The 24,816-nt window shown below is 40.2% G+C and overlaps 1 protein-coding gene across 1 annotated transcript in view; it reads left to right on the top strand.

Annotated features, from left to right (window-relative positions):
* The window catches only part of MEGF10 (multiple EGF like domains 10), a 108,402-nt gene that overhangs the window by 9,103 nt on the left and 74,483 nt on the right, over window positions 1-24,816 (top strand). The window contains exons 2-4 of the mRNA XM_054178438.1: window positions 18,541-18,672; window positions 21,465-21,566; window positions 22,966-23,066. Coding sequence (XP_054034413.1) covers window positions 18,557-18,672; window positions 21,465-21,566; window positions 22,966-23,066 — 319 coding nt within the window. The 5' untranslated portion in view covers window positions 18,541-18,556. The remainder of the gene's footprint in view (window positions 1-18,540; window positions 18,673-21,464; window positions 21,567-22,965; window positions 23,067-24,816) is intronic.

Raw genomic sequence — 24,816 nt, 5'->3', positions numbered from 1 at the left:
TTATATCCTCTCTAGAAAGGTGTTTACTTGCACAGAAAATCTAAATAACTAATAGGAGTATAACAGCTAAACAAGAGTTTTTTGTCAAGTCCTAGCTGGAAGTCGTATTTATTTATTTGTACCTTTGTCCTGTTCACCCCTAAGTTTGTGATGCTACTTCCAGAGCCATTACTCATGTGCCTTCTGAGTTCTAATGTTCTTCATGAGTGAGCAGGTGAATCATACTAATAATGTTATTAGTATCATTGTCATAATCCTAGTTATTTTTGTGTATTCTGATTTAACCACATGGTTGCTTTTATGAGTAAGCACGCCAATTAGTTTTTTTCCCTGCCATGACAAAGACCTGGGCACCTGTGACTGCTGCTGTTTTACACTGATATCTTCCTGACGCAACATATAGAAAAGCAAAAAATACATAACAGTCTGGAGTTTCCCAGTGTCTTGTTCATGAACGGAGGAACTCTTAAGTCCATGAGCAAAAAAGAGCCCACCTCCCCAGCCCTACTGGCTGTTTTGCTTGCCTGCTGAGATGGAGGAAGAGTGGTGGTGTACCAAGTGTAACAGCCCTGACAGCCCTGTTAAACCTGTCTCCTTCTCTTCTCACGCAGGGGACTAATGTCTTAAACCTTGGTTAGGGTATGGATATTGTGTGGGCTTATGTGCTCCAGCTGTAGCCTGCTAAGGCACTGAGGAATGAGTTCTTGCTTTTTGGAGGAAGCATCTCCATATGGGGAGCCTATGCATCACATACTCAGGTGTTTGATGTGGAGACTGCACCTTCCTCTGTTTTTCAGTTTTCACGTTTGCACCAAAATCATAGGCTGCCCCTTCACTATCCTCTTCTTGCCTACAAAATCCCCTCTTAATGCATTCGTCTCCTTCCTTGTTTAGACTTCCTTCTGTTTATGCAGTGAAAACATGAAAATGGTTTGGGTCCTTTTTTTGCTATGAATGGCTGTGGACCATTGGAGAGCTGTGCACTGGGGCAGAGCACTGGATGGGAGCATTTTCCAGCAGCAGCAGCACCAGCTTCTGCGTTTAACTCATGGTTCTGCTGCTCTGTAATGGAGCTTTAGTGGTTCTTTAATCCTCACCACATGCGGGTGACCCGAGCAAACCCTGTGGGAAGACAGAAACACTGTTGTGTGTTTGCAGAGCAGTTGCTTGGAATCTGATGTTCAGCTGTGGCCAGGCTTGTGTGGAAGTGAAGAGTAACTTGATCTTTCAATTTTTTACTCCCACCCCCCCCCCACATCCCCTCCCTACTGATGTTGTAAATAACAACTGTTTCTGAAGACTACCTGCCAGTGTGATTAAAATGTGCATTTCAAAGGGAGGGGTAGATGTCATGAAGATTTCAACTGTGTGTAAAGAATGAGCTTTTAGAAAACTTTTACTTACAAATTAATTTCATGTAGTATCTTTTGTTTTAAAATGAAAGGCACAAGAGAAAGATAGTGAGGGCCTGATTCACTTGCATTGAATCAAACAGGAATAGCTTGAGTGAAATCAGTGGATTTCAGAGTAACTGAGGTGAAGTGTATGAAAATGGATCCCTTGTACATTAATCCTCTGTCTAATGCATAGTGGGATCTGTGAACATAGATGCCTGTTGTCCAAAGCTGCCTCCAGCAAAGCCACAACAACTGTCCTTTTTAAACAGATTATTAAACTGTCATTTAGAAAAAAGCTGAATTGCCAGTGCTGTGATGACTGCTGAGAATGCATAGTATCACTAATGCTCTTTATGTTTGAGAATTGTTTTGGACTGAAGGCATGATGTGTGGTAAATACTGCTATGCAGGTATGCCACAGGGCTTACTTTAGGATAGAAGATGGTACTGAATAGAAGTGAGTTATGCTAGTTTGGGGAAGTTGTTTAAACTCTGAACCCACAAAAAAGTGTATTAGTAATTATTGAATAAGAAGTTTTAGTAAGCAGTTGTTGAAAAACAAAACAAATGAAAAAACAAACCACCAACAAAAACATAGCAAGAGAGTTGCTTTCTTGCTTTGAGTGTCCTTGCTTTTAAGTATCTAGTACTGTTACTAGATTTTTCCATTTCCATAACCCATTTCTTAAATCTGGGAGACTTAATCTTATCTCTGAAACAGTATTGTTCCTCTGCAACTTTAATGAACTTTCAAGATATGCTGCATTCCCTCTTGCTGAGCACTAGTTCTTGCCAATTTACATTATGTATGAAGAACAACATCCAAGATAGGCATTCATGGCAAGTGAACCTCTAAGGAAGCAGAGGATTCTGATCTGGGCCACTAAAAGAAAGAAGAGTTTGTATCTTTTCAGACTGTCAATCTTTCTGTGTGTCCCACACCCTTTACAAGTTGACTTTTATTTTGACAGTGGATCAGCTTCAGAAAATAGATTTTTGGGTTGGTTTAGTTTCCTAAAGCAGTGCTGGAATGCAGGGAGGAAATGCTCTGTCTCATCTAGAAGTGAGAGAGGATGTGAAAAAAGTCTGAGTTTGCTGCTTCTTAGTCTTCAGTAGGACATTTTTGGAATAAGTAAAAGTTTATTGCAGTCACTCCAAAAATATCTAATTGCATTCAGAAGCATCTCTGGAGGTTGCATCCTAGGATGTCCTTTAGGCTTTCTTCTTTAGTGGGAGTCTCTCACTACACTTACAAAAATTACCCTACTTTCTATTGTATTACCTATCTCCAGGGAAATAACAAAGTTTTAATACAATGAGGTTTTCTCTTAAGGACAGATGTGTGGTTTTCTTCATTGCAGAATACTGGTGGGAAAAATAAAAAGCTGACAGACAGGAGAGTGATATTTGCCTCTTCAGGGATGATGTAGAATTGTTTAAAATTCTTTCAGTCATGGTGTTGTAAGTAGTGATTCTTTGTCTCTGTATTTCATGATTCTAATGCTACACCCACAGTAAAGCGCCGTAAGCATTATGTGCATGTTGTGGCTTGCCACTGTGGCAAAATACTGAACTGTAGGCATGGGCCTAAGGGCAGAATGAAAAGGGAGACTTGTAAATTCTGTTTTCATCTCTGCTGTCAATTTGGTTTATGAAATGAGATAAAACATTTAGACAAGAGTATAAATACTTGCCATATACAGTGTTGTTACTGAGAATAACCTTAAGAACAGAAAGCCTTACAGTGTTAAAAAAAGTGCTGTAGATCTTAGGGAGGATAAAAATTGGTAAAAATATTATTAGAGATTATATGAGATTATTGATTAACATATACTTTAAGTGTGCTTAAGTAAGTAAATCCTATCTTTTACTAAATTAAAGAGGTTGAGAGTGACCAGATGTTGGCAAAAGGCACATGGCAGGAAAGATATCCTAGAGACAGGGAGCCACATGGGTCTTGCTGGAACCCCTTGCAGCATGGAATAGCCTTGGGCTCCTGAAAGCACAACAAAGACCTTCAGACAGTGACAGAGAGCATCTGCCCTGGCTCATCTCACCCATCTTTCCAAAAAAATAGTCACTTCTGTCCTGGAGGGTGGGGATTAGAGCGTCCCAATCTGCCTTCCAGAGGGAAGAAAGATTTATTCATGGATTATTTCACTGGGCAGCTGACAGGTTGGGTCAGATGCAGTGCTTGTTGCTTGCCCCAGCCTGTGGCAGGCAGCTTTGCTTTAGCTTTCCACACAAGGGCATCCCTTTGCTTTCCAGGAGTGGATGCAATGGATACCAGTACGGGTTTTGTTGCTCTTCTACACATTCCTACCTTTCCTTGCACTCTCTAGAGCAGCACTGAAAATCTCTTAAGGGAGGTCAAATAATCCCTTGCTATTTACTGGATGAAATGAATTTAAAAAAAAAAAAAATAAATTTTAAGCAATATGGCAGCTGGCCTGTCCATCTTCGGTGCTGACAATAGCAACATACATTTCTGTGCTCTTAGCAGACAGCCTGTGTAAAATTGGGAAGGAGTTAGTCGTGTCAGAGAGTGTGTCTCAGCTCAGGGTTGTTTTGCTGTGTCAGGACTGGTGGATGCTAAGAGCTTGATTTATAGATCCAAAAGAGGATCAGCTGGTAATAAACCCAGTGTAATACCAGTTACTGGCCAGCCCAAGGGAGGAGTTTTCACCAAGTGCTGTGATCATGAATCTGAGTACTTACTCATTAATAGTCAATTCTGAGCACCACCCAGCATACATGGCCATGGGCAGGAGAAGGGATATGCTTCCTTCAGGAAGGATCCCTTGGGATGATTCCTCTCCCTCTCCCTCTTGCGTGGGCTTTGCTTTCCCTACTTATTTGCATTGTTTGCTGCAAGGGAGGTTCAGCGATCTCATCATGAAGTGCCCTGCTAAGCTGCCTGGAGTGGCTCTGCTGCAGCCAGCATGGTGACCTGGCAAACACTGGCACTTTGAGCTGTTGAGGTGCTCTTTGTTTCACAGAAGCAGAGAATTTTAGGGATTGAAAGGGACCTTGAAAGATCATCTACTCCAGCCTGCCAGGGCAGGATCACCTAGAGCAGGTCACACAGGAATGCATCCAGGTGGGTTTTGAATGTCTCCAGAGAGGGAGACTCTGCAACCTCCCTGGGCAGCCTATTCCAGTGTTCTGTCACCCTCATAGTGAAAAAATTTTTCCTTATGTTTACATGGAACCTTATATGCTCCAGCTTGCACCCATTGCCCCTTGTCATATTACTGGACATCACTGAGAGGAGTATGTCTCCATCCTGTTGGCACTAATCCTTCAGGTATTTCTAAACATTAATGAGGTGACCCCTCAGTCTCCTTTACTCCAACCAAAAGAGACCCAGCTCCCTCAGTCTCTCCTCTCCTTGATCATTTTTGTGGCTTTGCACAGGAGTTTTCTAAGTTTTTACCTGTCCTTCTTGAACTGAGGGGCCCAGAACTGGACACAATACTCCAGATGTGGCCTTGCCAGGGCAGAGTAGAGGGGAAGGAGAATCTCTCTCATCCTACTACCCACACCCCTTCTAATACACCCCAGGATGCCATTTGCCACCTTGGCTGCAGGGGCACATTTCTGGCTGATGGTCATCCTGTTGTCCACCAGGACTCCCAGGTCCTTATCCCTGGAGCTGCTCTCCAACAGATCAGAGAGAAAAGACAATTGCATGACTGAGTTCAGATTTAGTTTCAAAATTCCCTGATGATGCGATGAGAGTGTCCTTTCCATTTTCACTCCTCCCAGAAGCTCGTTCACTATGATTGTCCATCCCTCTGCAAGTTGCTTGCCTGCTAACAATGTAAAGCAACAGATGTATTACTGAATGTGAATTTTGTCCTGTGCAATTTCCAAACTCTGTATTGCTTACGTTCCATTAATGGGAGATGCACACATTCAGGTAACTATTTTTCCTCTGAAAATAGCGATTGCTTGTAATTTACCTTTTTAAAAGAACCAACCAGCCATGCACAATTTGCCATACTTGTTTTCATTTTTTAATGAATGACTGAACCAAAGCCAACATTTCTGTTGTTTTAGCTGAGCAGCAGCAGGAGTTGTAACAGAGGTGCTGCTAATGCCAGTTGGGCTGTAAGTTACAAGTCTGCTTTAAAAGTCTGCCTGTTTTCTGGCACAGTCTCTGACACATACACTCCAGTCAATCACAGTAAAGTGCCTAATAACAGATGTGGCAATTAAGCTGAAGAATTCTCTCTCTCTTGTAATTTTTATTACAGAGAATAACAAAGTACCTCATTAAACCCACCATCATAGAGGATTTTTTTTTTTTTTAATTTGGTGTAATATCTGCAAAAATTAGGTCTCTGAATAGGATACCTTGTTACTAAAGGTGCTTTGCCAGACAATGCTATGAATAGACCATTTTTGTAATGATGGGTATATGCTCACACTACTGCTGTCATTTTACGACTCATACTGCTAAGATGTACATTTTGATGGGTTTAGACCTTGTGTTCAAGTTAATATAAATGTGGTCTTCATTGTTCTGGGTTCAAATTACACTGCCTTCAGCTGAAATTAGCAGCAGACATTTAAGAAGATTTCAGATAACCTGCAACCAAAGTAAATTAACATATTTTAATAAGAGAAATTGTTTTGAGAAAAATAGTAGTTGCAACCAAAATAGTAATCTTTTGACTGTTAGATCTTCTGAGACATTTGCCTTAATTAGTTTATTTTAATGATCTACCTGAGACTCCTTTTAAAGGAGAGTCTGATTCATCATTAAAATAAATAAGGATTTAATTAATTGAGGGATCTTAAAAATTATGGTATGAGAAAATTTTAACCGACATGAATCAAAACTGGAAACTTTGATATAAAATTAGTCTTTTAGTGTCAATGTGATTTTGTGTGTAAAATACAAAGTTGTTTACTTCGTAATTATTCAGAAGGATATTATTTTTTAAATGCCTACCAGGAATGTTGGCATCAGTTTTATTTTGTAGAGGTGTTATTTTTTCACTAAAGCACTGCATCCTGTCTTACAGTCTCAGCTCTTTATCTAGGAATATGCTGAGTCTTTGTCTGTGTGTGTTTACCTGCATGTATATGTGCACCACTGTAAGTATGCATACATACACACACAAACACAGGAAAGGCAGAAAATACAAATTGCAAGCTGAAATTCTTCCTAGAAATTGTTTTTTTATCTCTGTTGACAGATAGGGAGACTAAGCACTAAAATTATCTAGTTGTAAACATGGTTTTAAGTTTGTAATGTTTTTTTAAAAGGAATGTAATGTTCAAATGTCTTAAGTGTTCAGCTACTCCTCAACCTGTTGTTCCTATTATGTCTCTAGAAATTACAAGCCACAGATGGAACAACGATACCAAATTGCCACTCTAATGATAAGGAGCAATAAAAATCAAACAAGACGTTAAGTAATGGTCAGTGAGAGAGCTCATGGATATGTAAGCATTGTTTCAATAAATACATATGCTTACTATTATGAAAGGTATTCAGTTAGAATAATACTTAAGTCTTGTTAGAGCCTTCAGCTGTAGTAAATTAACTGTGTTGGAGAGAGACAAGGAAATGGCTGAGAAATTAAATGAGTAGGTGGGAAAATGGGTCTGGTCTTACACATGCAGTAGAGTTCCTTCCATTTATTCCAGCAAGTAGCAGCTCCTAAAGTTGCATTGAAAGAATCTACAGGATGGCCTTATTAGGTTATGTTGGAGTGTCACTGAAAGCTCTTCAGGGCAAAACTGACTTCAGTGGGAATAGGATTTTTGCCCTTTAGTTATGGTTTTCTTAAAAACCTAGAACTAACCACTCTCTTTTGGTTTTGCTTTACAGTCTTCCACTTTCCCCTTTGAGGAAAGAATACAGGAGAAGTACATCCATTCTAAACTTTCAAATGCCAGAATAAAAGATGGAAGAAGTGAATGGATGGAGTGTCAAGGGAAACACTTCTGGGTTTCCCATTTTTCTACCAGAATGTTTTGGATTTACTCTGTGGTGGGGTGTGGGAAGATTTTGCAGATACTTTGAACTAGGTTGTTGGGTGTGGAAGAGCAAAACTTGTAAGTGTTCAGAAGGTACTAACTTGAGATAGTATTAGTGTTAATTAAACTTCCCCTCCCCCCCAAAACATCAGATAATTTGAAAACTGAAGTCAGTAACAAAGTACTGTGATAAGGATTTGGAGAAGGGAAGCACTTGGTCTAAATCATGAAAAATGAGCTAACTGGAATTACAAGTTTATTTTCTGTAGAGTGTTACATGCAAAATATAATTTCCTTGGACAATTTACAAATAAATGTACTGAAGTAGTGTTACCAACATATTTGTGCACGAATTATAACAAATTGTTAGTTACTAGAAGATATAAAAAAATAAGGGTGTTCATATGTCTAATTTTCGTAATGAAAGGATCCAGTGAAAAGCTGTGACAAGTGTGGATAGCTGCAGACTGAAGAATTTTGCCAGTGATAATGAAGGCTGTGTCTAGGAAAGGGAAGAATCTGATGTATGATGGAAATGTATGGGGAGAAAGAGAACATGCATGTAATTGAGGAAAGAAAGAAACAGAGGCAGTCTTTGAAGAGGGCTAATAAGGAAGCAGAAAACTTTTAAAGGAAAGTAAAGTGAGCACATGAATCCTAAATTGCATAGGAAGCTAAAGAAATTGTCTGAATCCTGTAATTGTACTCCTTATCATGCTGGCAATAAACTGGAAGTTGCACAGTGTTTGGAAGGCTGGTACTTGAGATAATAGGAAAAGAGAGGTCACAAAAGCTACCATCAAGAGAGGGTAAAGCCATGAATGGGGATTCCTGCAGCAGTGGAAGCAAGGCACTGATGTATTTAGGCAGCCATGGGATTGTCCCAGGTGACTTGTCATCAGCCATGACGTTTTCAGAGTTACATCCATGAAAACAATATCCTGTTATTCCTGTTATTAAAATCAAATATGATATGCATGGTGATGCTATCTGCTCAAGGAATGATGTTAAAAATTCAATACATATTTCTAATAATGTTATTCTATAATAAACAGAGCTTTCATACATAACACTAACATCTAACTTGAGAAACAGAGCTGTTTGTGAGAAAATACGGATGGAGAGCAGAATGAAGCCTGTGTGATCTAAGAGAAGATGGTTAATGACCTGCTGCATCGCTTAGACATACACAAATCTATGGGGCCAGATGGCATGCACCCAAGGGTACTGAAAGACCTGGTGGAAATGCTCTGCAAGCCACTTTCCATCATTTATCCGTAGTCCTGATTAAATAGGGAGGTCCCAGCTGACTGGACATTGGCAAATGAGATACCTATCTACAAGAAAGGCCAGAAGGAGGATCCAGGTAACTACAGACCTGTCAGTTTCACCTTGGTGCCAGGGCAGGCCATGGAGCAGATCAGCTTGAGTGCCATTATGCAGCACGTGCAGGGCAGCCAGCTGATCAGGCCTAGTCAGTCAGCATGGGTTCATGAACAGCATGTCCTGCTTTACCAAACTTGATCACTTTCTATGACAAGGTGACCCACTTAGTGGATGATGGAAAGACTCTGCATGTTGCTTACCTGCACTTCAGTAAAGACTTTGACACCATTTCCTACAGCATCTTCCTGGAGAAACTGGCTGTTTATGGCTTGAATGGGTGGATGATTCATTGGGTTAAGAACTAGCTGGATGGCTGGGCCCAAAGAGTGGTGGTGAATGGACTTAAATCCAGTCGGTGGCTGGTGACAAGCAGTGTTCCCCAGGGCTCAGTATTTGAGACAGTTCTCTCTAATAATGGGGAACTGAGTGCACCCTCTGTACATCTGCAGACAACACCACATTGTGTGGAAGTGTTGACCTGCTTGAGGGTAGGAAGGCTCTGCAAAGACATCTGGACAGGCTGGATCAATGAGTTGAGGTCAATAGTATGAGATTCAAGAAAGCTAAGTGTTGGGTTTTGCACAACAACAACAACCCCATGCAATGCTACAAGCTTGGGGCAGCGTGGATGGAAAGTTGCCCAGTGGAAAAGAACCTGAGGGTGCTGGTTCACAGCTGTCTGCACATGAGCCAGCAGCACAGTCAAGCGGGCAAACAGCATCCTGGCCTGTATGAGGAACAGAGCAGGCAGCAGGAGTAGAGAAGTGCTCATGCCCCTGTTCTCGGCACTGGTGAGGTTGCACCTTGAACACCTGTGTTCAGTTTTGGGCACCTCACTACAAGAAAGACATTAAGTTGCTGGAGCATGTCCAGAGAAGGGCAGCATGACTGAGGGAACTGGGATTGTTTAGTCTAAAAAAGAGGAGTCTGAGGAGAGACCTCATTGCTCACTACAACTACCTGAAAGAGAAGAGAAGGCTCTGAGAAGACCTTATTCTTGCCTTCCAGTATCTGAAGGGGGCCTACAAGAAAGCTGGAAAGGGAATTTTTAGGGTGTCAGGTAGTGATAGGACTAGGGAGAATGGATCCAAACTAGAGGAGGGAAGATTTAGATTACATGTTAGGAAGAAGTTCCTCACCATAGGTGTGGTGACAGAGTGGAACAGGTTGCCCAGGGAGGTAGTGGAAGCCCCATCCCTGGATGCTGTTAAAGGCCAGGCTAGATGTGGCTCTGGGCAACCTGTTGTAGTGGAGGATGTCCCTGCTTATGGCAGGGGGCTTAGAACAGAATGGTCCTTAAGGTCCCTTTCAACCCTTAAAATTCTATGATTCTGTGAAAGAAGGTTTCAGTGAGATGGGGGTCAGTCTTTTCTTTCTAGTATCAGGTGATAGGATGAGTCAAAATATCCTGAAATTGTTGCAGGGGAGATTTAGATTGGATTTTGGGGAGACTTTCTTTCCTGCAAGAGTGGTCAGGCATTGGAATAGGTTGCCCAGGGAGGTGGTAGTCACCATTCAAGAAACATGTGGACATGGCACTTTGGGACATGGTTTAGGTCAATGGTTGGACTCAATGATCTTAGACGTCTTTTCCAAACAAAGCACTTCTATGATTCTGTGATTCTAAATCACTTCCCTTCAACATATGCATCCAGTTATTTTTACTCAGCCTTCTAGCCTTCACCTTTACTAACAAAAGAGCCCTGTGATTAATGTACAGAGTGATGGTCCAGTAAGGTATACATTGTTTAGCCTAAAAAAATGAAGGGGCAGAGTGGGCAAAGGCACTCTGTCTGTCTGAATATGGTTTTTGTATCAAGCCTCATATTGTATTGCCTCTCTTAAAATTTGCTTTCATTACTGTAATTGACTGTGAACTGTAAACATCCACCTTGGGAATGATGTCCAGGGTGGATGATTGCCTCATCTCAGACAGGTGACATCACCAGCCGGCCCCTGGCTGCTGTGTTTCTGCATCTCACTACCATTTTCTTCAGGATGTGGCCTGTGGCTTCCCTGGGAGCAGCTGACCTCAGGGCAATCTGCAGCTCTGGAGAAGGGTTGAAAGGGGAAGAGGAAGACCTTGAAGATCTGGCTGGAGGGAGCAGGCAATGAACAGCTGCAGTAGCTCACCTACAGACAGGCATTCAGCTGTGAAACATTAACCTCCAAAGGGCTATACACACTTAAGAGAAATGTCTGTTTTCTTTACCCCTGAAGCAATACAAGCACAGACACATCCTGTGAAGATTTTCACTGGTCTGTGTTTGCAAAATTGGTTTATTATGAATTCTTCTTATAAACAATTTCCTTTTGTTTTTCTTTCCTCATCTAACATATTCCTTCCCTGTCCTTTGCTTACTCTTACTTCATTATGTGTCTTGGGACAAAGGATCTTTAAGCATCTTGAGAATGTGGTGGTGGTGGTTTTTTTGTTTGTATGTTTGTTTGTTTGTTTGTTTTTGTTTGGGTTTTTTTTTTGTATGGAAGAGTGAAGTTAAAGCAATAAATTATTGCCCACTAATACCCAGATCAGAACTAGGTAATGAGTATACTTACCTGACATAGCTTTATGTGCTTCACTTGTTCTCTATAAAAGAAGTATATCAAGGTTTCAAGTTCTTTATTAACAGTTCATCCTGATGACTTCCAGCGTGAATAATCTACAGACATACAGCACCATGGGCTGTAGGTTACTTTAGGTTACTTTACTGATCACAGGTTTGTTATGTTCAAGACCTATACCTGTTATCTGCCTGGGAAAAAAAAAAAAAAAAGAAAAAAGAAAAAAATGCAAACCGTGCTCTAATTTATTGGACAATGACAGCTACAGTGAAGTGACCCCATGCTTGTGATGTTTGGCAGACTGCCTCTGAGGAATAATAATGAGTCCATCTGCAAAGGATCTGGCATGCTGACATTTGTCTTTAGCATGCCTCTTTCCCTCATGCAAACTTGACTTCCATTGGAGATTATTTCTCTCTCCTTGTAAGACTGTTTTGAGGGAGGACTGATAAGTGGATATATCATCCCTGCCAGTTTAGCAGCTATGGAACTCTCACTATTTGGTGAGAGTGTTGCATGAAGTTTGTGGGCCAAAAGGGAGTCCTGTTTTTCAAGAGGCTAGAAGAATCTGGGGTAACTCTCATGTGATATTTTGTGTAGACTCATGAACAGTTTTGGGTGGAAAAGACCTTTAATATCATCAAGTCCAACCGTTGTGTAGCTTCTTCCTTGCTGACTTGTCTTTCAGCACATGGGGTCAGCCTGCTCCTGCACCTTTTAAGACTTCCCTCTTGAACAATGTCCAGCTTCTCTGAACCTCTTGGCCCTTCAGGACTGCCTCCCAAGGGACTCTGTTACCCAGTTTGTGAAACAGGCAGAATGTTGCCTTTGTCTATGGTGGTAGTTTTTCAGACAACCCCTTCCCCCCAACACCCACTGTAAGAACAAATCTTGTAAAATATACTACCGAGTGACTTGCAGGGAAGTACAAAGTCCTCGGGACTCAGTTTGTACTCGTGGTATAATAGCACTGTGCTTTTGCTTCTGTACTGCAGCATGATGTTGAGGCATTCAGTGCTATGATGGGGCCAGCTGTCTGAGACCATGCTGTGGCACTGGGTGGCATTGCTTATATAAAGCTAGATGTTCACAGAGAGGTGAAAGATTTCTGCTTTCTCTAATATTTGTAATTACCTTTTTTCATTCTGAAAATGGAGCTGTCCTTGTAATTGCAGTCCAAGAGGTTGTTTGGCACTTACAAAGTAATGTGCACTGAGAGCTTTCATCCTTTCCAGGCTTGTAGCTGAGGGTTTTTGTGTTTAAGTACAAGGTACCTACTTCAAAGTACAATTTACCAGGTACATTCTGTTATGTAAGATCAGACTGTGTATTGTTGTGCTTGTACTTAGAAGGTATGGTACAGATATGCAGCCTGTGAAATGATAACATTACTTAAAGGATCATCTTGCCATAGCTCTCAAAACAGATATTTCCACAGCTTATGGGCAAAGAAAGCCTAGTCAACACCAGACTTGTGGGTTGTCAGTGGATTTTCTGGAACTTGGCAATGCAAGATTTCTTCACTTCTGTTAACTCTAGTTTAAGTGACAAGTGAATTTGGAAGTTCTTTGGCATGAGGCCTAGGAACCCCTGATAATTAGAGACAGAAAAATAAAAATGAACTAATCTATTGAGGAAAAATGGAAATCCATTAATGATTTTTTTTTTCTTATGAGCAAGAGACTTCAAAAAGTATCAGTATTGACCATTTCCAGAAAGGAGATTTGTTCCAGCACGTTATTCTTCAGGTACCAGTCTAAATGAATTGTTTTTCCATTTCATGTGCTTAGTTCATCTGAAACACATTTGGAGTGTTCAGATGTGTCAGTTTCTTTCAATTTCAATTTCAGATACTAACTCAGATTTGAAACTTCATGTAACTGTTTTTGAGTGACTGGGAGGTGTTCTCTTTTTTGTGCCAGGCCTGCTGGCATTTGAGAAGGAAAGCCTGGCGTGCGGCAGTGTTGGCTTGTGGGCCTAAATTTGTCTTAATTGGCATAAATGGCTGCCACCCACAGAGGGACCTCAGGAGTGAAAAATCTTGGAAGAGGAAAACTGGAGGGGCTGCTACTCTTGTGTGTTAGGGTATGAAATGAATACTGTGTTTTAAGGGTGGGCTCGGTGGTTGGGTTGGTGTGGATTATCGCTAGTCGTATACTCAGCAAATTCATCCACCAGGCTCTGGCTGTTAGTGAGTACATGGCAAGGGCAATACCTGTCAGCACATGCTTGGGTGAGCAGTGAGGTTTAAAAGTAAAGCAGCATGAGCTGAGAAGGTCAGATTTGATTAATCTGCATCAAGAAGGGCCCTTGTAATCTTTGATTATAGGGGAAGTGAGTCATTTCAGTTTAGAGCACAGTTGGTTTATCATTTAGCTAGCTGCCATATTCGCTGTGCAGATACCATGTATTTTGTACACTACAGAGTTTGAGCCTTGGTGGGTGGCTTGTATTCCAATCTTTTCTCAGCTTCCCCAGCTGGCAGTGAAGCCTTTGGGGTGACATATTTTGAGGGTTCGAGAAAAGGCCTGTTGTTTTATTTACATTGGCTGTGACTTCAGTCAGTCTAGGGTCTGTGGGATGCTGCTGCTATTTAGGTTAATTCATATTTGGCTGGAGAGCTGCCAAATAGAGAGGGACCTGGGGGTGCTGATTGACACCCGCCTAAACATGAACCAGCAGTGTGCCCAGGTGGCCAAGAGGGCCAATGGCATCCTGGCCTGTATTAGGAATAGTGTGGCCAGCAGGAGCAGGGAGGTCATTGTGCCCCTGTACTCTGCATTGGTTAGGCCACACCTTGAGTACTGTGTCCAGTTCTGGGCCCCTCAGTTTAGGAAGGGCATCGAGACACTTGAACGTGTCCAGAGAAGGGCAACAAGGCTGGGGAGAGGCCTTGAGCACAATCCCTATGAGGAGAGGCTGAGGGAGCTGGGATTGTTTAGCCTGGAGAAGAGAAGGCTCAGAGGTGACCTCATTGCCCTCTACAACTACCTGAAAGGTGGTTGTAGACAGGAGGGGGTTGGTCTCTTCTCCCAGGCAACCAGCACCAGAACAAGGGGACACAGTCTCAAGCTGTGCCAGGGGAGGTTTAGACTCGAGGTGAGGAGAAAGTTCTTCACTGAGCGAGTCATTCGTCATTGGAATGGGCTACCCAGGGAGGTGATGGAGTCACCGTCCCTGGAGGTGTTCAAGGGGAGATTGGACGTGGCACTGGGTGCCATGGTCTAGTTGTGAGGTCTGTTGGAACAGGTTGGACTTGATGATCCTTGGGGTCTCTTCCAACCTTAGTTACTGTGATACTGTGATATTTGATTTTTAAGTGAGGTTTCACGTGACACAGCGTAAAACTTACTAATTTCCAAAGAGAAGGTGCCTTCTGCTCTTCACCCATTCGTTCTCTAATGTTATCAATAAAAGCAATCTTTATTTTTTTCTTCCCCCCCTCCTTCCCCAAGTTAACATGGGACTAATCATCATTAACAAGATTAGGTCAGGTTGAAATTTTTCTCTGCCTGACACTTGTAGCTTTAGAGATTACTTTATAAACAGATCATGCCCCTGGTAGAGGAGCTGAACTTCAGGAGTGAGATTACAATGTTAAGAAAAAACACTACATAGAAGTGGAGGACCAAACAATTCTTCACCAGAAAATCTTTAGAAAAAAATCTTTGTCTCATCTGGAGCCATGATTTCCAGTTGCAAATAGCAGACACTAAATCTGTTACAAGATGCTTTGTCATGCTCTGGAGAGCATGCAGAGAGGTACCCACAAGGGAATCCGGAGTAATGACTGTGTAGTGTGGTTTACAGTTAAGCTTGAAAGTTTAACTATGATGCACAGAATGAAGGCTGTTGGCTTTTTTCTGGTTTTGTTTGTTTGTTTTAAATAGCATTTGCTGTACGTGCAGGTTAATGCAGTATAAGTGTAATTAAAAACCGCCCATGGGATTATAGCCCAGAGAACAGCTTGACATAACCTGTGCTGTATCACTGCAGAAAGGCAGGAGTGTTGCAAAATCTTAGAGCTGCCATCATGGAGTATGAAAAGCTCTTGCTATTTTGAATTTCATCTTCTAACTAAACAGCATGTTACTTCTGCCTTTTTTATGTTACAGTGGTAAAAGTGCTTTTGCAACAGTAATGGAAAATTTCTTGATTTTGCTGACCAAAAAATGCTTCTTTACTGCCTTGTGCAACCTTCTTTTAAGTTTTGCATTGTTGTGCCTTCCTTGCTCCTCCAGTTCCACTCATATTTATTTAACTTTTGTTAACAACAAATCTGAGGGAGAGCTGTGTTGCCTAAGTTGTGGTTGTGATCTGCTTAGGTACAGAGATTAATTTGTAATTTCCACTGCATAGTTATCTATTATTTAGTTATCTATTATTTCTCTGGTTTTGATCCTGAACTCTATAGGAAACTCCAAACCAAAGCAAAACCTGTGCAAAACCATCAGCACAGTTGGTAGTGGCAGAGAAAGTGCCTATAAATCTCAGGTGCTGGGTAGTAATGATTAACTGTCTGTGTTTATATGGTGCACATACAAGATTTTTCATCTGCTTCATAGCAAGATGAAAGTAGATCATGTAGTTGCTTACATTCCGTTTGCAGATCGCCTCTAATTTATGGGAGTTTATGTTTGGGATAGCATTTTAAAATGATCTTGTTAGCAATTATAATATGCCTTTGGGCGATCAGATTAATTTTTTAATATGACTTAATATCTTCCTTTGTGATAATAAATACATAAGTTAAATTTCCTTAATTAGATCACAGAAATATGAGAGCAACCTAATGTTGCTTCATGCAGTTGTATTGCTTTCATTTTAACATTTTTAAACCATGCGCCTGTATTAAGTCCAGGGAAACCAAAAATTCTGTGAGCTAAAAGAGCTTGTATTGCACTGGACTACTCTTAAAGATCCTACTGGAATGAAAGTAAAGATGCAGCTCTGTCAGCTGAAGTTTTAGTGGAAGAAAGACCTGGGAGTAAAATGCCACGGGCTGGTTTGAATTTATTGTGTGGTTAGTTGAATTGTGAAGTCAGAGACTTCACCTGTACTGAATTGTACATGCTGGTTAACAATCAAAATGATTGTATTTTGCTGACTCCTGTATAAAGATTGAAAAAATCTATTCCCACCAGCCCATGCAAACGTGTTGCTGTACATTGGAGAGCACCACTTGCCTTTTTGAAGTTCTTTTTTGCGGTGATCACTGGTGCTACTCAGACCAGAAAGCTTGATGCCTGATGGCAAAATTCCTGTTTATGGCTCAGGAATATGAACTATGCAATGTGCTGTAGGAGGTGAGAGGACCTTTCTGCTTTACCATGAGTTATCAACTGTCTCATACATATACTAATCAATAATTTGCACAGAGAAGGCATTCTCCAATGTGAGAATTTTTAGTCTTTAAATTGCAGATACTGTGTAGATGTAGCTAGTGAAATTAATGATGTATTATTGAGATAATTTGAGCAATATGCAATGAGAAAAGTGAATCTGAACAGAGTGTCTGAGTGCAAACTGTGGACAGCAAGAGTTAAATGAGTCATCTGCATATTTTATTGCTAATATGAGCACTTTAGCAATGCTAATCAGTTATACTGATTTTCTGTTTTGATTTTCCTTAATAATTAAGCAAAAGATTTGGAATGTAATCAAGTTTTACACTACGGGGTTCATGCAAATGTTTTTTTTTTTTTAAAAAGATTTTAGATTTTGTAAAATGTATCCAAAAGGAAAGTTGCTGGAAATACATATTGCAGTCTGCATAATCAGTGACTATTTTCGGTGAAGGAAATCACCAGTGTGTTGACATTATTAGCTGAAAATACAGCTGCTTTTACTTCTTTTTAAAACAACTATGCATTGGCTATTTGTTGTATGATGTGTATGCAAAGAAACAGTTCCAGGCCATGAGATGACTTTCAGTAGCTGACACTGATTCTGCCATTTGTGGATTAATGGTAAAGTGGATTGAAAGTGTTTCACTATGCAAATTAAAATAATTTGCTTGAAAACAAAAAGCATTAGGATATTCTTTAAGATTTGTATGTTACTGAAATAACTTCTTCATGAGCAGAATGTTTTTCTGTTTGGTAACAGTGCAGCTGGCAGGGGAGGGGTATTTTTTGCAAACTATGTTGGAAATTCAACTTTAAAGAGCAGCAACAATGCAGCATAACGTATGAGGCTGTCTACTACCATGTAAAGTAAAGTCAAGTAATTTAAACCCTTCCCCTGATTAATTAATTTGTTTGGTTTAGAGTTATAATTTAATTAGTAAAAGCAAGTCTTGAGCTCTCATTGGACCTTCCAGTGGTGTTGTCTGGCATCTCTAAGAACCAGCAAAGGGTATTCATGCACGTGTGTGTGTATACATATACACACACACACATATATATATAAATATATATATATATATAAAACCAGAACTATATATATGTGTGTGTGTGTATAATTTGCATTAAAAAATACACATCACCCCCCCAAGTCCTGAGAACGTATTGCTTTTTATTCCTGTAATTTTCACTCCACATGTGGTACTGTTGCCTGGGCTTTGTAGCAAGGCAGTTTATTGAAATACTTGCACTGAGGCAGGGTCCAGGAGTTAGGGGGTCGCCTTTCCTAAGCAGCTGGCATGGGTGCTGGGTACTCAGGCAAACCTTAGGGAGACGTATAGTGAAGTCAGTGAGTAATTTTCAGAAAGAACTTTTTCAAAAGATGCTGCTTGAATTGGGGTGGCATCTGGTGTCTTTAAGAGGTCAGCATAGGCTGCAGGAATGAGGAGGCTGCTGGCCCTGACAAGAGTAGCACAAACCATTCCTGAGAGGAAGTAATGGTATTATTGATGGTGCATTATCAGCAAATGTGAAATGTGGATTTATTTTAAATTGCATGTGTCATTTGGTGTGAATGAGCCTTGCTGCCTGCAATTTGTTGGGACAGCATGACCTCTAAGATGTAGTTTGTTCACTGGCTGAGCACCAGTGTCACTTGTGTGAAACTGCTCCATTTGGGTTCATCTTCGAAAATGGGCAGGATATTGCTGCTGTTGCTAGGCAAGCAGTGTGTGCTTCTTGAAGTACCTGTTGCTTTATGTCATATATATAGATTTTATATGGGTCAATAGTTTTAGTGCCTTTATTGTTTGTATATTCATTGTTAATGTATTATATTTTTTTTTTTCATACAGCTACCTTTCTGGAAAGATGATTCTTCATTGGAACTCATTTTTTGGCTTCCCTGTCATACTTATGTACCATTGGATGGGGACAGCTTTATCTTTGAATCTGGAAGATCCCAATGTGTGTAGCCACTGGGAAAGGTAAATACTTTCTTCTGTAAAATACATTACATGAACTCAGATTGCAATAATTTTGTTTGGGTTCCCTTGGCATGTATTTTAAAAAATACTTGGCACTTACTTTAAATAATTGAAAGCTTTTTGCTGAGTAATGAATTGAGAAAAAAAAGTTGTATCACTGCATGGGCAAGGTAATTTCACAAATAAGTGAAATATTACTTCATACTGTGCTAAAATGCAGCTATCTTTGCAATAGAGTTTGGATGCAGAAAGCACTACAGTGGCACCAGCAATGTCACACAACAATCTGCATGCCAGAAATTAATAAAAATACCTTTTTTTTTTTTTTTCCAATGTAAGTGAAATGAAGCTTTTGCATATGCAAAATATAATTAACTGTGTTGGAGTTTGGCCAAATTTGATTATGTGGATTCTTCCCTATTAACATTCACAGAATTTGAATTAGGATTTATTGCCTAATTTTTTTGATGAGGTTCAGAAATTTATAACAGAGAGAAGTAAGTTAATCAATTTAGTTCCACATTAATTGCAAGAAGATTGGCACAGTGGGTAGGAGAACTTGAGCCAACAAGTTTAAAGGATACAATATTGAAACCAAGCCTTACGATCTCATTATTGCTGTTATGCCTGTCATTGATCTGCTAGTCACTGAGACTGGGTGTTTATTTAAAGACATCTGTATTTACTGCATTTAAGATAAACGTGTATTTTATGTTTAATCACTGGGACTGCTTATAAACCACTGTCCATTTCTTCTGGTGATTTTTACAGCTGAGTCTATTAAAAGAAAATTGAAACTTGTGTTTATGTCTTTACAAGGTCTCCCCCATCCCCCCCCCCCCAAAAAAAAAAAGAGAAAGAAAAAGAAAACAAAAAGCCAACCCAAACAAAAAAGCCACAACAAAGTAGCCAAAGGACTTTCCCCAGGAACGAACCTGAACTTCAGATGAAGCATTTGGAGTCTCTGCCCCTATCACTGTGTACAATTTGGCTTATACCACAATGTGTCTATGAAGTAGTTACCATACTAAAAGCCTGTTTACAGTGTTCAGGCAAATGCAGTGTTAGAGGATACTGCTCTATATTGGATTTTATAGATAAAAGTGGGTTTGAGGGAAGCTACAATATAGTGAAAGCAAAATGGGGAAAACTCTAAATGTAACTGTTTACATTGCATAATGTATTTTAAAACAAACTAATCGGCATCTGTGTGCCTATTTTGCTGCTTGAACTTGTTTCCTTCTGCTGAAGTCTCGGAAATGGGAACTCCAAGCAAACTTACCAAAACATGCATGCTGCTGCTCAGAACAGATGACAAAAGTACCAAAGTGTGAAAGAATAAAACCCCAGATACAAACTCTTCACTGCTGCTGTTACTGGCAGTTATATGCTTTAAATAAAACAGCCCCAGCCAGTAATAAAATGGTCTTTACAAATGAACTGTAATCATGGGGAGAAGGGATAGAGTGTGCCCTGCCTTCAACAAAGAGCACAGAGCCTCAGGCAAGTGTCAGCACCCCAACCATGCTTTGTCAGACTAGGAGGGACAACTGGATGGATTAGTGTTGCTTGCCTTCATATGGACATAGGAAAAACAGGGAGTAAAGTTCTGGGCAGTTAGAGTAAGTGGATCTGGATGTGTTTTCCGTCAGTATAGGTGATGACAGTAGGAAGAGGAGATTGTGGCCGTTATCCAGCAATAGGGGCTAAGAAGTCAAAGAGGGAATGAGTGAAAGTGAGTGAAAGCTGCACAGGCTACATACTTAGTGTTTTGGCTGTTCCTGGGAGTAACTCCTACTGCAGGAATTTGCCATGCATTCCAGTATTTTCTAACCCCCTTGCGCAATCAAGGACTGACTGATTGCCAGCACAAACAGCCTGCTGAAGAGTTTTCTAGGATGATTCAATATTTTTCCCTTTAACAACAGGCCTCTGTTCTTCCTCTCCCACTGATATCTCTGAAGGCTCTGAACTTCAGAGGGTAGGTTTATCTCTAGGACACTGCATTTACAAATCTGCAGAAAATAACAATAGCACTTTAGTATAGCATTTTGGGGGCAAAGAAGGAAAAAAAATCTCTGGTAAATTAAGTCATGGGCTTTTATAATTTCTGTTTGCTGAATAGACTGTTTGATGACATAATTGTTACACCATTTTCCAGTAGTTATTACTTAGGTATGTTTCTGTGCTAACACCCACTTAATGTCTAAGTACACTGGCACACGTTTCCACTACCAAAGATATTTTGCTATGGATACAGCTGAGGTTTTTAAAATAAATTTCTCAGAAAACCCAGCGAGATTTTTATGTTTCCTGTGAAAACAGAAGAAACCTCATTTTCTGGCTCTTAACTACTTTTCCAGCTATCCAGTGGTGTTAGTAAAAGCTGTTTGTTTGTTGTTGGTTTTGTTGTTTTTTTTTTTTTGGCATTGTTTGCTTGTTTGTTTTCCCACAGGAGAACAAGTACTACACAGTATTTCATTACTGTTCTTTAAATGTCTACTAGTACTATTTCATCAAATGTACTACACAGCAGAGACATGATGACTGTCTGCATATACATTAGTTGTTGCTTGGTCGAAAAAACCCCTTTCAGTTGATATCCTCTGTTTTATAAAGTTAGCTGGTTCATGCTTTATTTAAATCTAACTTTGAGGGGTTTTTGGACATGAGTTTTTAGTTATATTTATTCCTTCCTAAAGTAGGAGTCTCTACAGACTTACTTAAAGTAGATTGTACCCTAAAGGAATTTCTTGATAATCTGTCTGCTTTCTCTCTCTCTCTCTCCCTAGTTATTCAGTTACAGTGCAAGAGTCATATCCACATCCTTTTGATCAAATTTATTACACTAGTTGTACTGACATCCTAAACTGGTTTAAGTGCACACGACACAGGTAATGTATCATTGTTAATATTGTTGATATTGTAGGTATTTGCAAAGATTTTGTATCTGTAAAAATCCAGCATGGTATATAGAATATTTTAGTCATAGTGACTAGTCTGTCTGACTGCTATGGTGTGTGTCAACTAGAAAGTGATTGTCAAGCAAGGTCATCTATGTTTTGTTAGCAGATTGAGGTGTATCATCCCATGGAATGCTAACAGAAAGTGAATAGGCTGGGAATAAGCATGCAATGCACAAAATTAAATTGCTCAGACCTGTGAGGTATATCTGTTCAGAGATATCATGAGAGATCTCTTACTGTTTGCAGTCTTATGATCTGTAGAAAGTGTACACTGCTCAAAAGAAAAAGGATTTGTTAAAGGAAACACCTTGTGCTTGCAAAAAGTAATCAAGGGCTGAATTATTTAAAGCTGGTGACAGCTGTAAAAAGCATTTTCCTCCTACTTGTGACCATAGGCATGAACCATCAGCAGTGTTAAAGGCCCACTGGGGTACAGTAGCTGGAGGAGACAGATCAGTATGGATAAAACACAAGAAGCAGACACTGAATTCAAAGAGATTACACTTTGTTTACCTATGACAAGTTATATACACAAGCTGTTATTTACTAGGAGTTCATACTGTCTCAGGTGTTGTGGGGATGTGTTTACTACTTGTGGAGTATGTAGTCAATCAGCCAGCAGAACTTGGGGGTGATTTACAGACATGGTGAGGAGCAGAGAGGACAGAGTACTGGGAGAGCCCACTTCTGATAAATACTATTTGCTTGTGTCAGAAGGAACCTATATTTTCTGCAACTGTTGATGGGTTTATGTGCTGATTTCTGTGTGTGCTGTTCACCTCTGCTCATCAGGGCTACCTTCAGCATAATGCAGCTGCCCCTCTGGCAAGAGGCATGCAGCACTGCTGAGTACTCAAGAGGTCTGAGATCTCCCCTGAGCCCTCTCATCTCTTGCCTTAACCAGAACATCTCATGACATCTCTGCTCCTAGAAAACAGACTCACCTTATGAGGAAGACATCCAGAAGTCCTTCCCATGAAAACTCACAGCTATAGTGATCCAGCAAACTGATTTGTATTGCCAGCCGTTCGCCTCCGTAGAGGATAATAATGGCAAAGGCAGTGATGCTCTGGTTTACTTATTAGTTAAGTAGCCCAAATCCTTAACTTCTTTTCCTGTTGTCCAGCCACCCATGGACATAAGGCCTCTTAGGGAGCCACTAGGACCCTTGAACTGAGCAACAGATAAATCAAGGTCTCTTTAAGTTATTTATACCTGGTACATACCTGATAGCTGATTTGACTTGGGTTTAAATGTGTGAGAATATATATGTTATTTCCAAACCATAAATTGATTGTATGTAACAACCATTCCTTCTTTTCTTTAGGATCAGTTATCGTACTGCCTACAGACATGGTGAAAAAACGATGTACAGGCGTAAATCCCAGTGCTGCCCTGGCTTTTATGAAAGCAGGGAAATGTGTGTCCGTAAGTTTAGTTTCTTTTTGCTTTGAAATTCCATACGTTTATCAGAATGCTGGTTTGACTCCCCCTTTCATGGGTGCCTTGTGGAAGCTGAATTATGTGGGCTCAACTAGTCACCAGTGATGCACACGCATCTCTCACTGAAATCAGTTGATGTTGTGCATAATCAGTAACAGAATAACTGGATCTCAGATGTCTGATTAACCTGCCTTGGTGTGTTTCTGACCAATACGGAAAATGCACAGCACAAGTGGCAAGTGTATTTTCCAATGCAGTAAATAAATACAAGGTTCAAAATCAGAAGGGAAATGCCAAAACATCTTATCTTTTTATTTCCTTGAAAACCTGGGCTCATCAGGGACAATCTTTTGTCTCTGAATTTATCTGTGAAGTTGACCTGTGTGTACACGTCTATTAATTTTAGGAGACAGAAAGAATATGCATCAATGTAGGAAACAGCTATGTCCATTCCTTGGTTTTGCTTTAGGTTTTCTAGTAATGATATTTAAAACCCCTACAGAATGTTTCAAACAATGTCAGAGGGATGGAGGCAGTATAGTTGAATTTTTTCAGGAAATGTGAGGTCCTATGAGAGCAGACTGGCAAGGGGCTGGAGGCGCTGCCCTTGGGCTTGCTGCCCATTTTCTGAATGGGCAACTGCTTGGCAACAGAAAAACAGTGAAAAAACCAGTTTATTGGGAAAGCTACAGCATGTGTGCTGTTTTGGTGGCTGCTTTGGATCCTCTCTCTGTGCCCCACATTCCCAAGTCAAACTCCAAACTCAGATGGTCTGCATCAGCAAGCTCCCTCTGCCACAAAGCAGGACATGGACCAAGGCACAAGTGAAAGGCTGGCTCTGCAGCTGCATACTTTCAGCTCAACTTTCTAAAACATGATGCTTTACCTGGAGGCTTTTTTTCAGATGGGAATGAGAAAAATGGAGATATGTTTATCACTTTATTGTCTGCATTATGGCTATAATGACAGGGGTGAGGCATAGCACTCAAGATGTGGAGAACAAAGATGTTTTGTAAAATAACAAGAGGTTTGCCATTGCCATTGGATTTAGCAACCCAGTTTAGAAGACACGGTGTAGTGGATAAATCTTTGGTCTTCACCAGAAAACAAGAGTCTGAAAGTCAGTATCATTATGTGTGTTAAAGTTACTTATTCAATACAAATGTAAAATTGTTCCTTAATTTGCACATTTCTCTTTGTTGTGAGGTGCATCCTGTAAGTGGCCAACAGGATTTATTTATATCCTTGGAAAATTATACCCTGTGAATTTCATAACACATGACACTATCCTCATTAATATTTTTGTTTTACAGCACTTCCTGCATTTGAAAATGCCGCAGTAAGATCTTTTATTTAAAGTGTTTTTTTTGCACATTAAAAAACAAGGTCAAAATGACACTTTCAGAAAGCAAGGTGTTTTAAAAAAAATGTGTCTATCTGAGATGAGAATGGCAATTCCTTTAGCATTTTGGGTTTAATGTGTATGTGTTGGACTTATAAGAATCTATTTCTGACTACATTTTATTATTACACAGCATATATGAATGGTCATGTTTAATTTTTGATTAAGGAGTATACTTTTTGAAGTATATAGCAGTTCAGATCATATGAGAAGTGTGATTATGAGCATCTTATGTGACTACAGCTTTTCCATGGCTATAGTATATGTAGTAAATTCATTGTGTTTTAACACTGCAATACTCAGAGATTAGTAAATTCAGCTCACATTGTATGT

The sequence above is a fragment of the Dryobates pubescens genome, chromosome Z (genome assembly GCF_014839835.1).
Source record: "Dryobates pubescens isolate bDryPub1 chromosome Z, bDryPub1.pri, whole genome shotgun sequence".
NCBI lineage: Eukaryota > Metazoa > Chordata > Aves > Piciformes > Picidae > Dryobates > Dryobates pubescens.
Note: the sequence above shows the minus strand (reverse complement) of the source record. Positions and strands in the feature narration are given on the sequence as shown.